Here is a 17,657-nt window from a genome sequence, read left to right as displayed (position 1 = left end):
ACTGAGGCCTTCTTACCCTATTTTACTCTGTTTACCACAAAAGATAAGGGAAACCTGAATTGCTCTTCACAAAATAGTTGAGATTTCTACTGTAGATTTTGTTCTTATTCCTTTCTGTTTGTGTCTTTTCCTTCATGTATTCCTCTCCACCATTCTGTTCTTTTTTTTTTTACCCTTTGAATGTCATCCTAAAAGTGTCTTCCAGTGCTGTCTTCCCTATTTTCTTTGTCACTCTTCTGTTCCTTTCTCTTTTTCTCTTTTTTCCTCTAGTGATTGTGACTTATTTAATCCCATAAATAATACTTTCCTATTTTTATTGCATTCCTTATTTTTTATGTCAAGTATGAAAGTTGACATTCAATTCTAATAGTAAAAAAAAGTTGTAAATTTTATTTTCACCTATGGTGTATCACTGAGCACAATGAAGATAAGAACCCATAATTATGGTAAGAATATAATGGCACAGTGCTTTTAGACTATTTTGATAATACATGTTGGCAGCTTAACAGTTTTGATGTAAAATTCCATATCTTAGCTGGGTATGTTGGTACTCTCCAATAATCACAGAGACTTAGGAGGCTGAAGCAGGAGAATCTCAAGTCAAAGTCAACTTCAGCAATTCAGCGAGATCCTAAGCAACTTAGCAAGGCCCTGTCTCAAAATAAAAAATAAAAAGGGTTGGGGATGTAGTTCAATAGTAAAGCCACCCCTGGGTTAATAAATAAATAAGTAGAAATTCTATGTCTTAGAATCCATCTGAAAGAAATAGGCTTAAATAATGAAAAGGTAGCCTTAATGAAATAAAGGGGGGATGAGTATATGGACTATTTTATAGTCCTTCAAAAATTACATGTAGCATAGAGAAAGTACATAACTTTTAAAAACATAAAAAGTTTTTACCTACAACAGATCATGGCAGATAATGTATTTAACATCCAAGGTTGATGAAAGTATAAATGCACAGCTTTTTAGAGCAATATGGCAATAATTTCTATTTTAAGTCCTCATACATTTTGACCTAACAATTATATAGACATCTAGGTTGATAAGCTGATATGTGCTAAAATATTTTTAGGGCTAGTCATTACATCACTAATTACAGTAGGTCTGTCCATGATACTTTGTGAAATGGCAAATGCTTTTCTAAGAAAAGCATTTGTTTGAAGGAAATTAGGCTGCAAATATATACAAAATTAAAATGTTTATCCCTGTATTTATAATGATAAAATAATATTAAAATTCTAGATGTCCAACAATAGTAAATTGGTTAAATAAATTATGTATTCTGCCAGTGAGAAATTAGGCAGCATTGCTAGTCATTTTGTAGAGGACTACTGGAAAGGTTATTTTCCATACACACATATACTCATGTACATGCTTATATGGTGGGGAGTGGGGAGCATGTACCCTAAAAGTTTTAACTTTTTTATCTGGGTAATTTTTCTCTTAATGACTGGTAACTATGCTTATAATATAAACAAAATTATAATAGGTTGGTTTTTGTTTGTTTGGTACATGGAAATTTTTTAACATAAATATTCATGAGGTACATGTAATGATTTGATACATGTATGCATTGTGTAATGGTTCAAATCAGGATAAGCATATCTATCTACTCAAACATTATTTCTTTGTGGTAAAAACATTCAGAATTCTTTCTTGTAGATTTTTATCTATATTCCATGAATTATACTATGGAACACCAGAACTTACTTCTTCTAACTATAGCTTTTAAAAATTATTATTGAGAAAAATTAACCCAAGTGTGAAGAAAAGACTTGTAAGAATTATACCCTTAGTTTTATTAATAAAACAGTAGCTGTTTTTGAGTGGTGGAGCTACAGGTAATTTTTTAAATACTTTTGTGCCTTTTCTACATTTTTCTTTGGTGGGAAAATGAGTACACTCATTTTATTAGAAATAAAGGTTTTGTTTTTAAATTTTGTTAACACATCATTGATAAGTAATTAGCATAATGCAAGTAATACTTATGTAATTAACGAACTTAAAATTTGTGTGTGTGTGTTTTTATTTCATTTTTAGGCCAGAAATGTACATACAGGAGAGTTAGCTGCAGTAAAAATCATCAAGTTGGAGCCTGGTATGTATTAAAACTCTTAAGACTTTTTTTTTAAAAACATTTTCTTGTGCATTTCATAAAAAGCATAGTCTATGTCCTTTATGTTTTCCTTCTTCTCCAAAGAAGTCTTTATGTGTTCTGGCAGGACAGTATAATGTCTTCAGTATGGTTTTATTAAATTCCATTGGAGGTCATTAAAGTTTCGATGGGACAGTTCTGTTGCTAAGTAAAATTTAAAATGTATATATTAAAAAATTGAAATATGCACTTACTGACAATTTTATAAAAGTAATTTTTTTCACAATTATAGTGACTATTTTAGCTTAGTTTTAGCTACTGTGAAAATTTGATTATAAAAGTCTTCCATGATATTTTAGGGATATTCAGATAATATTCCAGAAAATGCTATTTCATCAGCTGTTCCCTGGCTGGTTGATTTAGGTTTGATAATTTTGATCTTAGTTTAATGCTTATTTTATAAACATATCTATATATCAGAAGACTCTTTTAAAACACACCAAATAATTTACTTTGGAAAAAAACCTTAATTTTATGCTTTTGATTTTTTTTTTTTTTTTTTTTTTTTAATATTTATTTTTTAGTTCTCGGCAGACACAACATCTTTGTTTGTATGTGGTGCTGAGGATCGAACCCGGGCCGCACGCATGCCAGGCGAGCGCGCTACCGCTTGAGCCACATCCCCAGCCCGCTTTTGATTTTTTAAAAGTTTTTAATATGGGAAATAGTAGTTTTTGACCAGGTAGGTGTATATCTTAGTGATCTGTTTGATTGCAGCTTATGAACTGAGACCTATGTGACCATAATTATTCCAGTTTCTTAACTTGAGCAGTTAAAATGGGTTTTGTACTTCAACTTTAGATGATTATGTGTTTGATTCATTAGAAAGATTGTATTACTGAGGCAGCATATGCTGGAACGCTTTAAAATTAAGCTTTCAAATATGACACATCCTTTTACCTGACAGATAAAAGTTGTTATAAATCTATTTTAGACTCCTGTTACAGAGTTTCATTTAGTAAGTATAGAATGATCTCTAAAATGTCACTAACACAAATAGAAGGGAATATGAGAACAGTACAAGCAATTGCCTCTCCTGGAAGAGTCACTCCAGCAGAAATTCAAGTTATGTTCAAGAGGTGATGATAGTCCAGATTCTGGTCTGGGCTCTCATAGGAAACAAAGATCTCTTCTGCCTTCAATGAGTGCACTGGGCTTATTAGAGCAGTTTTACTTATTTGACTTGAGTGTATGGCTTACTTTTGATTATAATTTATTTAATGAATTAATGAGTATGCTTTAAAAATCCTTTGAGTTTGACCTCTCAATAAACCATATATTGGAACTAATAGAGGAAAGACAATTCAATAAAAACAAGAAAAATACATCATATGTATGATGTTATTACTTAACATATAAAGATAAAATGCTGGGATTATAAGGTAAAACCCTTTGAAAGGCTTGAATTTCTCACGTCCTTGTTTTGTAAAAACTGCTGATTTTATGTTAAAGAGATCCCTCATATATGAAGATTGAATAATATTTAAACTCTTCCCCCCAAGAAGTTTAGTAAATGTTAATGATGTAATCTTAGTATTTGGCCATTTTTATATTCTGCTGATTGCCTGTCTTTATTTCAGGTTATTCGTCTTTTATTATTGCATTTTGGATGCTGTTTGCACTTTGAAAATAGAGACTCTTCATTTTAAGTTTCCCTAATTTGTCTTCTCTGTCTTTTCACTCCATTTATAATACTTGTCTACTTCTCTTAGATAAATTTATTAGTCTTGCTTTCTCTGTTCTCTTCTTCCCTGTAATCAGACTTTTTTTTTTTTTTTTTTTTTTTTTTTTTTAATTTTTTATTGTGGGTTGTTCAAAACATTACAAATTTCTTGACATATCATATTCCACACTTTGATTCTAGTGGGTTATGAACTCCCACCTTCACCCCATACACAGATTGCAGATTCACATCAGTTACACATCCATTGATTTACAAATTGCCATACTAGTGTCTGTTGTGCTCCGCTGCCTTTCCCATCATCCACCCTCCCCCCTCCCCACCTCTCCCCTCCCCTCCCCTCCTCTCTCTCTACCCCCTCCACTGTATAACCCTGAGGGTCTCCTTCCATTACCGTGCAATTTCCCTTCTCTCTCCCTTTCCCTCCCACCTCTCATCCCTGTTAAATGTTAATCTTCTTCTCCTGTTCTTCGTCCCTACTCTGTTCTTAGTTACTTTCCTTATATCAAAGAAGACATTTGGCATTTGTTTTTTAGGGATTGGCTAGCTTCACTTAGCATAATCTGCTCTAATGCCATCCATTTCCCTGTAAATTCTATGATTTTGTCATTTTTTAATGCAGAGTAATACTCCATTGTGTATAAATGCCACATTTTTTTTATCCATTCGTCTATTGAAGGGCATCTAGGTTGGTTCCACAGTCTTGCTATTGTGAACTGTGCTGCTATGAACATCGATGTAGCAGTGTCCCTGTAGCATGCTCTTTTTAGGTCTTTAGGGAATAGACCAAGAAGGGGAATAGCTGGGTCAAATGGTGGCTCCATTCCCAGCTTTCCAAGAACTCTCCATACTGCTTTCCAAATTGGCTGCACCAATCTGCAGTCCCACCAGCAATGTACAAGTGTACCCTTTTCCCCACATCCTCGCCAGCACTTGTTGTTGTTTGACTTCCTAATGGCTGCCAATCTTACTGGAGTGAAATGGTATCTTAGGGTGGTTTTGATTTGCATTTCTCTGACAGCTAGAGATGTTGAGCATTTTTTCATGTACTTGTTGATTGACTGTATGTCCTCCTCTGTGAAGTGTCTGTTCAGGTCCTTGGCCCATTTGTTGATTGGGTTGTTTGTTCTCTTATTGTCTAATTTTTTGAGTTCTTTGTATACTCTGGATATTAGGGCTCTATCTGAAGTGTGAGGAGTAAAGATTTGTTCCCAGGATGTAGGCTCCCTATTTACCTCTCTTATTGTTTCTTTTGCTGAGAAAAAACTTCTTAGTTTGAGTAAGTCCCATTTGTTGATTCTAGTTATTAACTTTTGTGCTATGGGTGTCCTATTGAGGAATTTGGAGCCCGACCCCACTGACTGTAGATCGTAGCCAACTTTTTCTTCTATCAGACGGCGCGTCTCTGATTTGATATCAAGTTCCTTGATCCATTTTGAATTCACTTTTGTGCATGGCGAGAGAAAGGGATTCAGTTTCATTTTGTTGCATATGGATTTCCAGTTTTCCCAGCACCATTTGTTGAAGATGCTATCCTTCCTCCATTGCATGCTTTTAGCCCCTTTATCAAATATAAGATAGTTGTAGTTTTGTGGATTGGTTTCTGTGTCCTCTATTCTGTACCATTGGTCCACCCGCCTGTTTTGGTACCAGTACCATGCTGTTTTTGTTACTATTGCTCTGTAGTATAGTTTGAAGTCTGGTATCGCTATACCGCCTGATTCACACTTCTTGCTTAGCATTGTTTTTGCTATTCTGGGTCTTTTATTTTTCCATATGAATTTCATGATTGCTTTCTCTATTTCTACAAGAAATGCCATTGGGATTTTGATTGGCATTGCATTAAACCTATAGAGAACTTTTGGTAATATCGCCATTTTGATGATGTTAGTTCTGCCTATCCATGAACAGGGTATATTTTTCCATCTTCTAAGATCTTCTTCTATTTCTCTCTTTAGGGTTCTGTAGTTTTCATTGTATAAGTCTTTCACCTCTTTTGTTAGGTTGATTCCCAAGTATTTTATTTTTTTTGAAGATATTTTGAATGGAGTGGTTGTCCTCATTTCCATTTCAGAGGATTTGTCGCTGATATACAGGAATGCCTTTGATTTATGCGTGTTGATTTTAAATCCTGCCACTTTGCTGAATTCATTTATTAGCTCTAATAGTTTCTTTGTAGAGCCTTTTGGGTCTGCTAGATATAGAATCATATCATCTGCAAATAGTGATAATTTAATTTCTTCTTTTCCTATTTTTATGCCTTTAATTTCTTTCGTCTGTCTAATTGCTCTGGCCAGTGTTTCGAGAACTATGTTGAAGAGAAGTGGAGAGAGAGGGCATCCCTGTCTTGTTCCAGATTTTAGAGGGAATGCCTTCAGTTTTTCTCCATTCAGAATAATGCTAGCCTGAGGCTTAGCATAGATTGCTTTTACAATATTGAGGTATGTTCCTGTTATCCCTAGTTTTTCTAGAGTTTTGAACATAAAGGGATGCTGTACTTTGTCAAATGCTTTTTCCGCATCTATCGAGATGATCATATGGTTCTTATTTTTAAGTCTATTGATGTGGTGAATAACATTTATTGATTTCCGTATATTGAACCAGCCTTGCATCCCAGGGATGAATCCTACTTGATCATGGTGTACAATTTTTTTTATATGTTTTTGTATCCGATTCGCCAGAATTTTATTGAGGATTTTTGCATCTAGGTTCATTAGAGATATTGGTCTGTAGTTTTCTTTCTTTGAAGTGTCTTTGTCTGGTTTAGGTATCAGGGTGATGTTGGCCTCATAGAATGAATTTGGAAGTTCTCCCTCCTTTTCTATTTCCTGAAGTAGCTTGAAAAGTATTGGTATTAGTTCTTCTTTAAAGGTTTTGTAAAATTCTGCTGTATACCCATCGGGACCTGGGCTTTTCTTAGTTGGTAGTCTTTTGATGGTTTCTTCTATCTCCTCAATTGATATTGGTCTGTTTAGGGTTTCTATATCCTCCTGACTCAATCTGGGCAGATCATATGACTTAAGAAATTTATCTATGCCTTCACTATCTTCTAATTTATTGGAGTATAAGGATTCAAAATAGTTTTTGATTATCTTCTGTATTTCTGAAGTGTCTGTTGTGATATTGCCTTTTTCATCCCGTATGCTAGTAATTTGAGTTCTCTCTCTTCTTCTCTTCACTAGCATCGCTAAGGGTCTGTCGATTTTGTTTATTTTTTCAAAGAACCAACTTTTAGTTTTGTCAATTTTTTCAATTGTTTCTTTTGTTTCGATTTCATTAATTTCAGCTCTGATTTTAATTATTTCTTGCCTTCTACTTCTTTTGCTGTTGTTTTGCTCTTCTTTTTCAAGGATTTTGAGATGAAGTATGAGATCATTTATTTGTTGGTTTTTTCTTTTTTTAAGGAATGAACTCCAAGCAATGAATTTTCCTCTTAGAACTGCTTTTAATGTGTCCCATAGATTCCGATATGTTGTGTCTGTGTTTTCATTTATCTCTAAGAATTTTTTAATTTCCTCCTTGATGTCTTCTATAACCCATTGATCATTCAGTAACCTATTGTTCATTCTCCAATTGATGTATGCTTTTTCCTTCCTTCTTTTATCGTTGATTTTCAGTTTCATTCCATTATGATCAGATAAGATGCATGGTAATATCTCTACTCCTTTATATTGTCTAAGAGTTTCCCTGTGACATAATATATGATCTATTTTTGAGAAGGATCCATGTGCTGCTGAGAAAAAAGTGTAACTGCTTGATGTTGGGTGGTATACTCTATATATGTCAATTAGGTCTAGGTTATTAATAGTGTTATTGAGTTCTATAGTTTCCTTATTCAACTTTTGTTTGGAAGATCTGTCCAGTGGCGAGAGAGGTGTGTTGAAGTCTCCCATGATTATGGTGTGGTGGTCTATTAGACTCTTGAACTTGAGAAGAGTTTGTTTGACGAACATAGCTGCACCATTGTTTGGGGCATAAATATTTATGATTGTTATGTCTTGTTGGTGTATGGTTCCCTTAAGCAGTATGTAGTGTCCCTCTTTATCTCTTTTGATTAACTTTGGCTTGAAATCTATTTTATTTGATATGAGTATGGACACGCCTGCTTGTTTCCGAAGTCCATATGAGTGATATGATTTTTCCCAACCTTTCACCTTCAGCCTATGTATGTCTTTTCCTATCAAATGCGTCTCCTGTAGGCAGCATATTGTTGGGTCTTGTTTTGTGATCCATTCTACTAGCCTGTGTCTCTTAATTGGTGAGTTTAAGCCATTAACATTTAGGGTTATTATTGAGATATGGGTTGTTCTTCCAGCCATATTTGTTTATTTCTGTTACTAAACATTGTTTGTTTTCCTCTTTGATTGTTTCCCCCCCCCCTTTACTGTCCTACCTCCCACTGTTGGTTTTCATTGTTATTTTCCATTTCCTCTTCCTGTAATACTTTGGCTAGGATGTTTTGAAGAGATGGTTTTCTAGCTGCGAATTCTTTAAACTTTTGTTTATCGTGGAAGGTTTTAATTTCATTCTCCATCCTGAAGCTTAATTTCGCTGGATACACAATTCTTGGTTGGAACCCATTATCTTTCAGTGTTTGAAATATGTTATTCCAGGATCTTCTAGCTTTCAGAGTCTGTGTTGAAAGATCAGCTGTTATCCTGATTGGCTTGCCCCTAAATGTAATCTGCTTCCTTTCTCTTGTAGCTTTTAAAATTCTCTCCTTATTCTGTATGTTGGGCATCTTCATTATAATGTGTCTAGGTGTGGATCTCTTATGATTTTGCACATTCGGCGTCCTGTAGGCTTCTAGGATTTGGGATTCTGTCTCATTCTTCAAGTCTGGGAAGTTTTCTTGTATTATTTCATGGAATAGACTGCTCATTCCTTTGGTTTGGAGCTCTGTACCTTCCTGTATCCCAATGACTCTTAAGTTTGGTCTCTTAATGTTATCCCATATTTCTTGGATGTTCTGCTCATGGTTTCTTAACAGTCTTGCTGAGCTGTCTATGTTCTTTTCCAGTTGAAATACTTTGTCTTCATTGTCTGATGTTCTATCTTCTAAGTGTTCTACTCTGTTGGTAGTATTCTCCATTGAGTTTTTAAGTTGGTTTATTGCTTCCTGCATTTCTAGGATTTCTGATTGCTTGTTTTTTATAACCTCTATCTCCCTGTATAGTTGATCCTTTGCTTCCTGGATTTGTTTGCGTAATTCGTTGTTGAAGTCATCTTTCTTTGTCTGATTTTGCTGTTTAATGTCTTCCTTGATACTCCAGATCATCTGAAGCATGTATATCCTGAATTCTTTATCTGACATTCCATCTGCTGCAGCTGTTACCTCTTCTAAAGTTGCGTTGACCTGCATTGCTTGTGGTCCTTTCTTTCCTTGTCTTTTCATACTGCTTGCGTATCTTTCCTGCAGGTGCGGGCGGCGGCTCTGCTCTCTCCTTATTCCAATTGGGGTGTCGTGGCTACCACGCCGGCAGGTCACTGGGCCTGTTCTGGGAGCTGGTGGCGGCTCTGTTCTGCCCCTACTCCAATTGGGGTGACGTGTCTGTCGTACCAGCAGGCCACTGGGCCTGTCCTGCTGGTCGGTCGCAGATCTGCCCACCTTTCGGGCACGAGTGGAGGCTCTGCTTTGCCCCTACTCCAATTGGGGTGTCGTGACTACCCCGCCTGCAGGATGCTGGGTCTGTTCCTGGCAAGGGAGGCGACTCTGCTCTGTCACTACTCCAATTAGGGTGGTATTTGTACCCCGCCGGCAGGCTCCTGGGCCTGATCCGCAGGTCTGTTGTAGGTCTGCCTACCTTGAAGGCGCGGGCGGCGGATCTGCCCTGCCCCTCCTACCACGCCTGCGGACCCCTGGGCCTGATCTGCAGGTTGATCACTGGTCTGCTCACCCTGCGGGCACGGGTGGCGGTTCCGCTCCACCCCCACTCCAATTGGGGTCACGTGACCACCACACCGGCAGGGCCTGATCCGGGCGTGGGATAAGGATCTGCTCTGCCCCTACTCGAGTTGGGGTGACGTGTGTACCACACTGGCAGGCCACTGGGCCTGACCCGCCAGGCTGTCACAGGTCTGTTTACCTTGCAAGCGCGAAGGGCGGCTCTGCCCTGCCCCTCCTACCACGCCCATGTACTACTGGGTCGTGGGTCTGCCCACCTGGCGGGTTTGGGTGGCGGCTCCGCTCCGCCCCCTCTCCAATTGGGGTCACGCGGTCACCACGCTGGCGAGCCGCTGGGCCTGCTCCGGGGGCTGGCGGCGGCCCGGCTCCTTCCCTCTGGCTCGAGGACAAATTGAGGAGACTCGGGTGACTGAGCCTCACCCCCCTTACCAGGAGACCAACTGCTTATGTCACCGCTGGTATTGATGAAGATCTCTCCTCCACCGCTTTCTGCTGACATCAGATCTCTGCCATGTTGGTATCCTATGCGAATGGCAGCATTTCGTTCCCCTTGCCAGGCAACCCAAGCAATGGGTGAGTCCTGACCTGCCCTCAGCAGGACCCGGACCGAGACACAGTTTCCGCGGGCTCCCAGCCCCGGTCCAGGGAAGTTCCGGGAGCCGGAACTCGGCCGCTCCGTGCTCGGTGTAAGCTCCTATAAGTGTAGGCTCCAAGAAGCAGCCCCCGCGGGCTCAGTTCCGGGAGCCGGAACTCGGCCTCTTGGTGTTTCGTGTTTGCTCTGATATTAGCAGGGTCCAAGAAGCAGCCTCCGCAGGCTCCGCAGCCCGGAGCCAGGGCGGTTCCGGGACGGCTCCGGGAGCCGGGACTCGGCCGCCCCGCGCTCCGTGTTCACTCCGATAAGATCAGATTTTAAGAAGCCCCCAGGCGCTGAACCCTAGCAATCTGTCTGCAAGCCGCAGGCGAATTGCAGCCTGAAATTACCTGTTCTATGGCTGAATGAGCTGCGGTCAGTCAAAAACAGGTGTGGTGACATCAGTTTACCAACATGGTGGCTGCTGGCCTCCTCTGTGGTCTGACCGGTGTGGAGAACCGAGATGGACCGCTTCCTTCCCCGTCTCGAACCCAGAATTCAGCCCTGAGTGCGGTGCTTGCGCGTCTGGCAGAAACTGCAGCGCTGTAACCCTGCGTCTCTATCCCAGCGCGCCTTGCAGACTCCAGCCGCGGGGCGATTCGCTGAATAAGCAGTTTTACCCTCCGTGCGACAAACCTCTCGCGTTTGAGTCCCCGTAGCCGATCCTCATGCGATGGAAATCCTTCCTCCAGGTTCCGGCGCACCCCACTATTGCTGGAAATTCCCAACAAGATATCCTTCAGCCGTTCTGACTTGTCACACTCCCACACAGTGAAGCAGCACACGGGGGTAATGCACTCCCCTCGCCGCCATCTTCCCTCTCTGTAATCAGACTTTTTCTAGTTGATAATTATAAAAATTTTCACAAATTTCTCTAGTTGTTTCCTTCCAAAATTTAAATGTTTGCTTCATTAGAAATGATTTTGTAATAAAGAATGAGAGTTCTAGGTCTATTCTTTTTTAAATGGCTAGATAGTTCCATTACTACAAGTTCTTTTATCTATAGGTTTGAACTTTTTATTACATGCTGTAATCTTTATTACTTTTATTTTTCAGCCATTTCCTTTTTCTTTTCCTATTTTTCCCCCAGGAGAACATTGAATATTTTTATCAAGAAGAGAAAGAAATAATATTTGTGAAATTAATTTAGATGATTTGGGTTTTTTCTTTTTCTTCTTCTTTTTTTCTTTTTCTTTCTTTTTTCTTTTTCTTTTTCTTTTTTTTTTCTTGTTGTTTGTTTGTTTGTTTGAAGGTAGGTTCTTGTGTTAGGCATGGTAATACAAGCCTGTAATCCCAGCTATGTGGTAGGCCAAAGCAGGAGGATCACAAGTTTGAGGCCAATCTTGAACAACTTATCATACCCTGCTTCATAATAAAAAAATTTTAAAAGCTGGGAATGAAGCTCAGTGGTATGATGCTCCTGGATACAATCCCCAGTACCATAAAAAAATTTTTTTTTTTTTAAATGCTGGGGTGTAGCTCAGAGGTAAAGCACCCTGGGTTTTTTACCCAGTACTACAAAAAAGTAAACTTAAATAAAACTTTTAATGATAAAAAGGACTGGGGATGTAATGCCCAGTGAAAGGGCTGGAGATGTAACTCAGTGGTAGAGCACCCTGAATTCAATCCTCAGTATAACAAAAAAAGAAGGAGGGGTAACTGGAAGAGAATAGCAGGGAAGAGGAGAGGAGAGATGGGCTCTTACTCTGTTGCCCAGGTGGCTTAGACTCCTGGGGTCAGGCTGTCCTCCTGCCTCAGTCTCTTGGGTAACTGAGAATACAGGCAAGGACCACTGTGCCTGGCTGTGTTGTGGTTTTCTGTTTTGTTTTGCTTAGTTCATAATCTTTCTTTGAAGCTTTTTAAATATTATGCCTGGGGGTTTCTTTTATTTTTGCTGCTGATCATTTGGAAGATACATAATCTGTAGTTTTATAAGTGGAAGGCTTATAAGATTTTGAATAATATGCTTACATTTGTGGGGTTTTATTATCTGACAGCTTGTTGGCCTCCTAGGTATAAAGTGTAGAAGTTTGCCTATTTATCCTTTTCCTGCCTATTCATCTCCCACTTTTAAGCCATTAGTAGTTTATGATGGGATTTTGGTTTCAGAACTTTCTTATTATATTAGGGTATGAGTATGTATTCATCTGTTTATCTTCCTTTTAAGAATTGTAGTATTTGTGATCTTTACAAATGTAATAAACAGTTATTCAGAGTTAGTTTTATATTTGAAATAGATTCAATGCTCACTACTGGTCTTTTTATGTCATGTCTTTGCCATTCTGACTTATTTATTTTATATCAACTAACGATATGATAAACCATCATTAAACAGATTTTTCAGTAAGTATTAGAATAAAACAATATGAACCTACAAATTTTCTTCCTCAAACTATTCTTTCATTCTTACTCATTTTTGTAAATGGTTCACCAAGCCAAAAATCTAGACATTAACCTTGATTTATTTTTTATTTACACTACAGTATCAATCTGTCAGTAGGTTCTTCAGACTACCAATAAAACATGTTCTTTTTTTTTTTTTTTTTTGTACCTGGGATTGAACTCAGGGAGTCTTGACCACTGAGCCACATCCCTAGCCCTATTTTGTATTTCTATTTAGAGACGGGGCCTCACTGAGTTGCTTAATGCCTTGCTTTTGCTGAAGTTGGCTTTGAATTTGGCAATCCTCCTGCCTCAGCCTCCCAAGCCACTGGGATTACAGATGTGCACCACCGCATTCAGCTCAAAACACATTCTTAATTCACCTCCTTCTCTATATTGCTTCCCTTATTGGTCTCTATATTGTCTTACCTTCTTGGTCTTCCCATTTCTTTTCCCACACCTTCCATTCCCCATCATCTAGTAAAAACTATAGTCATTGTAGTGAACTTTATAAAGCATAAATCAGATCATAACTCTCTGTTCTTCAAACTTTCATGAAGCTTCAATATCCACTTAGAATCTTAGACTTCTCAAGACTTCCAGCCTTGCTCATAAATCCCACATGATCTGTTCTTACCATTTCTCCAAGCTCATCGTGTTTCTCCCTTTCATACTCTGCTTTCATATTATTTTATTTAAACAGTCCAAGATTAAACTGTCCCTTCCATTCTGGTTTTCATCCTTGCTCAGAAAGTCCCTGGTCATTTGGATCTCAGTTTAAATGTGATGTCTACAGAGAGGCCAATTTAAGGTAGCCAACCCAATCCCTTGTTTTAGTTTTTTTGCCTAGGACTTGACTGATTGATGCTTTTTTTTGCTGATTTTTGTGTATTTGTTTCTCTTTCCCACAGTGTAAGATCCATAAGAATAGTGATCTTCTGTCTACATGGCTTGTATTTCAGCACCTAGAATAGTATAGGTACATACTACCAATAAATATTCTTTCTACAATAGAATGTCACAAATGTATTCTGTTGCCTTTCAATAAGAATGGCCATTTGATGAGGTCTGATGATTGTGTCATACATTCTCCTCCTGTACTCAAAAATCTGTAGATATTTTCTCCCTTGAATATTGCTGGAAAGACCTATAAGGCCTGTCTGATGTTTTTCCCCTGGCACTTGACTTGCTGCTTCTGCCTAATTGTCTGTTTTAGCAGGTTTATCTGAAATCAGTTAACTTCAACAGAAAATATTTTGTTCTTGATAATTTTCTACAGAATTTTTCCACTGAAGCATAGTGAGCTTTTTTAGTCTGCAGGTTAGATTCTTTCTGTTTCAGCAATTTTTTTTTTAATCATTCTTGGATTTTTAAAATCTCATTACTTTAGGAATACCAGTTATTCACATTAGTTCTACCTTACCTGTACTTATCTTTAGGTATCTTCTTTCTGTATCATGTGTGATTTTTTTAAAGTTTACTATCAATCATATCAGTGACTTACTTGTTTCTAATATTCTACTTGTTGTTTTCAAGGCTTTTATTAATTCTGTAAAAGTATTATTTTTTCTCAATCCCCACCTCCACCCCCACAACTACCAGCATTCTTTCTGTTTTATTTTGTTGCCTTAATTGACCTGGTCTTTTTTCCCCCTAAGTTTGAAACACTTATTGTCTAAAATTTTCTTCTTTCTCTTTCTTTCTTTCTTTATTTCTTTTTTTTTTTTTTTTTTTTTTTGTGGTACTGGGGATCAAATCCAGGGCCTCAGACATGCTAGGCAAGCACTCTACCACTGATCTATTCCCCCAGCTAAAATTTTCTTTCAAAATAAGTTTTCCATGTCTTCTGTATCCTATATATGCTGTTTTTTTATTGCTATAGAATTTTTGAGAGGGATCAATGTTTGTTTAACATTGTCAATAAAACTAAAGTAGATGGGGTTTTTCACATTTTTGAACAGACATAAGGTAATATTTAGGTCATAACTATGATGGTACTAATGAATGTTTCTAATATTTAGTTCAGATACTTCAAAAAATCTGGAGGCAGCTGTATTTTAAAAAATGAATTCTTAACTGTATTTAGCAGCTTTAAAAACATTGCACTAAAGCTAGTATAATAGAAAAGTGCTTCCTTGTATTGATTTAACAGATGAATCTATTTAGAATTATATTTAGACATGAAAAGATAATTATTTGCCTTTGTAACTTAGAAAAGCCTTAAGTTGGGCTGGGGATGTGGCTCAAGCGGTAGCGCGCATGCCTGGCATGCGTGCGGCCCGGGTTCGATCCTCAGCACCACATACAAATAAAGATGTTGTGTCTGCCGAGAACTAAAAAATAAATATTAAAAAATTCTCTCTCTCTCTCTCTCACTCTCTCTTAAAAAAAATAGAGTTTATAATTATTTTGGAGTTCTAAATTTTATTGTAGATTTACTGATTATCCCTTGCAGTTTCATTTTATTATAATGGTATAGTCAAAATTTTACTGAAACAGATTGCTTTTGAGGTTCTTCTTACTAGTCTTAAAAATACTAAGTAAGCCTTAGAGTTAAGAATAAAAATGAGTTAGCATAGAGAATTGGTTTTTTAATTATCCACAAAAATGATTGTAAAAGGGATGGTGCTGTAGTTCAGCAGTAGAGTGCTTGCCTTGTGTGCTTGGGGACTTGGGTTCAAACCCCAGCACCACAAAAATAAAAATAAATTGTGAAAAAAAATGAAGTCAGCATTCTTTCCTATGTCACTGTGTTCTTGTTGCTCTTCATATACACAGAAAATGATTGTTTTCAGGAATATTTTATCCATTTCTATCACATTTTTATAGTAATACTTATTAAATATGGTCACCATCTTAATAAAATGTGGCATAGAATTTGACTTACCATTGATCAGCATTGAAAATATTACCCAGAATGATACTGTTGTGTTAGCTGCATTTTTCATCTCTTTGGTCAGGCCTTAGGAATGCCTTAGAAAAGCAGACAGATATTATGATGTGTGTCACCATGTTTTCCTGTCTTATGTCTGAATTTCATCCTACTGTTTAATGTATTTTACAGATCCTTATTTTGCTCAAAAGTCTGTAGCTCTTGGTGGCCAACAACCAGAGCAGGAACAAAATTCCTGGGAAAGTTGACCATTAGAACTTTTCTTTTCTCCTTTCCTCTCATTCCATTATCCCTCTTTTATGGTGAAACTACACAATATTTTTAAACTTAGGCGAATTGTAGTATGTTAAATTGTAGTATGTTAAATATTGTGATGGTTGCTTAGAAGGGATGGAATTTTAAGAAAATCACTGCCCTGTATGATTAGTGTAACATACTACTGTTTGCTTGTTCAGTTTTTTAAATGCTAAATTGGAAATATTCATGAAAGAGTCGAGTATTTTTAAATAAAATGACAAGTTAGTTATGACTCCTTAGTTCAAAGAGTTTTCAAAAGTAAATACCTTTGAATAAATGTTTAAAATTTTTAAAAATTTTTCTTATACTGCCAGGAAATACTTCGTCCTGTTTCCTGGAAATATAAGCTGAGAAAATAGAGTAAATGGAACAAAGTCAAGACATGTACAAAGACTTAAACAGTCATTAGTTTGCATTGTGCATGTTTTTAAACAATTGTTAAAGCAGGCACTTGGCCAAACAGACCAAGTGTCAGCTATTCTATCTAAGTTAGTGGTATGATCTTGCTTTATAGAAACTCTTATTTAAGAAGTTTACAATCTTGATTTCTAAAAGTAAGCAGTAAAATAAAATATTTGTACTCTATCTTCACTGTCTGAACACTTTGAGTCTGAATGGATGAAAAATGTTAATTTGAGGGAATAGATGCACAACAAAAATATTACTTTTATTGATTTTAAATTATAAATACAGAAAATAGAAACTTTGTGTTATTTTACATATTTTTAAAAATATGTTAAAATCATTTTTAATGCTTAGATACTGTTTCTGTTTGCTTTTGAACACAAGATAAAAATGAAGATACTTTTTTATTACTTTGTAGTAAAAAAAAGATGACCTTCGATGTCATTCTAAATTAATGTTCAAACTCAATCTAAATTGCTGATACTGATAGGTATTTTCTCTCCAGATGAGTTTTTTGGAGGGATTTTTCTCTCTAGATGAGTTTTCAGAATCTAAGATGGGCATTACAAAGAAAATATGCTATTAGAAATGACATTCCATTTAACATTCTGCATTCATTTTGCTCAATGGAAAACAATCATATTTCTTTGTTACAAACCAAGTCATTCAAATTCACAATATTGCCACCCTCGTGTCACTGTATTTTTCACGGAGATATACAATTTAGTGAATGAAACATTTAATATTGGATTAATTGGTTTTAGAAAAATAGTTCTGCTAATTTATCAGTTGTACGTTGGCCTGCCACTAAAATCAGTTTTCCCTCTGGTGTCTGTCTCTAACATTAATTTATTGCATAAACTTCAGAAAAGTGCAGAAAACTTTTTTGATTATTTGATATTACAAATATTAATTAAAACATTTAATTTTTACATAGAACTTTTTCTGTGAATGTTATAAAAATCTTATTTATTTGGGGATTTTTTGGGGGAGTGTACTGGAGATTAAATCCAGAGGCACTTTACCACTGAGCTACACCCCCAAGCTCTTATTTATTTTTATTTATTTGTTTGTTTATTTATTTATTTGCTGGGGCAGTACTCGGGATTGAACTCAGGGGCACTCGGCCACTAAGCCACATCCCCATCCCTATTTTGTATTTTATTTAGAGACAGGGTCTCACTAAGTTGCTTAGCTCCTTGCTTTTGCTGAGGCTGGCCTTGAACTTGCAATCCTCCTGCCTTAACCTACTGAGCCACTGGGATTACAGGCTTGTGCCACCCTGCCTGTCTATTTTTTATTTTA

The 17,657-nt window shown here is 37.0% G+C and overlaps 1 protein-coding gene across 1 annotated transcript in view; it reads left to right on the top strand.

Annotated features, from left to right (window-relative positions):
• The window catches only part of Map4k5 (mitogen-activated protein kinase kinase kinase kinase 5), a 119,979-nt gene that overhangs the window by 24,392 nt on the left and 77,930 nt on the right, over window positions 1–17,657 (top strand). Inside the window, exon 3 of the mRNA XM_046461013.2 lies at window positions 2,044–2,101. Coding sequence (XP_046316969.1) covers window positions 2,044–2,101 — 58 coding nt within the window. The remainder of the gene's footprint in view (window positions 1–2,043; window positions 2,102–17,657) is intronic.

The sequence above is a fragment of the Marmota monax genome, unplaced genomic scaffold, assembly GCF_021218885.2.
Source record: "Marmota monax isolate L192 unplaced genomic scaffold, Marmota_monax_Labrador192_F-V1.1 WCK01_AAM20220418_F8-fsc00001, whole genome shotgun sequence".
NCBI classification, from domain to species: domain Eukaryota; kingdom Metazoa; phylum Chordata; class Mammalia; order Rodentia; family Sciuridae; genus Marmota; species Marmota monax.
The sequence above is the reverse complement of the archived record's forward strand: the minus strand, read 5'-3'. Positions and strand labels throughout refer to the sequence as shown.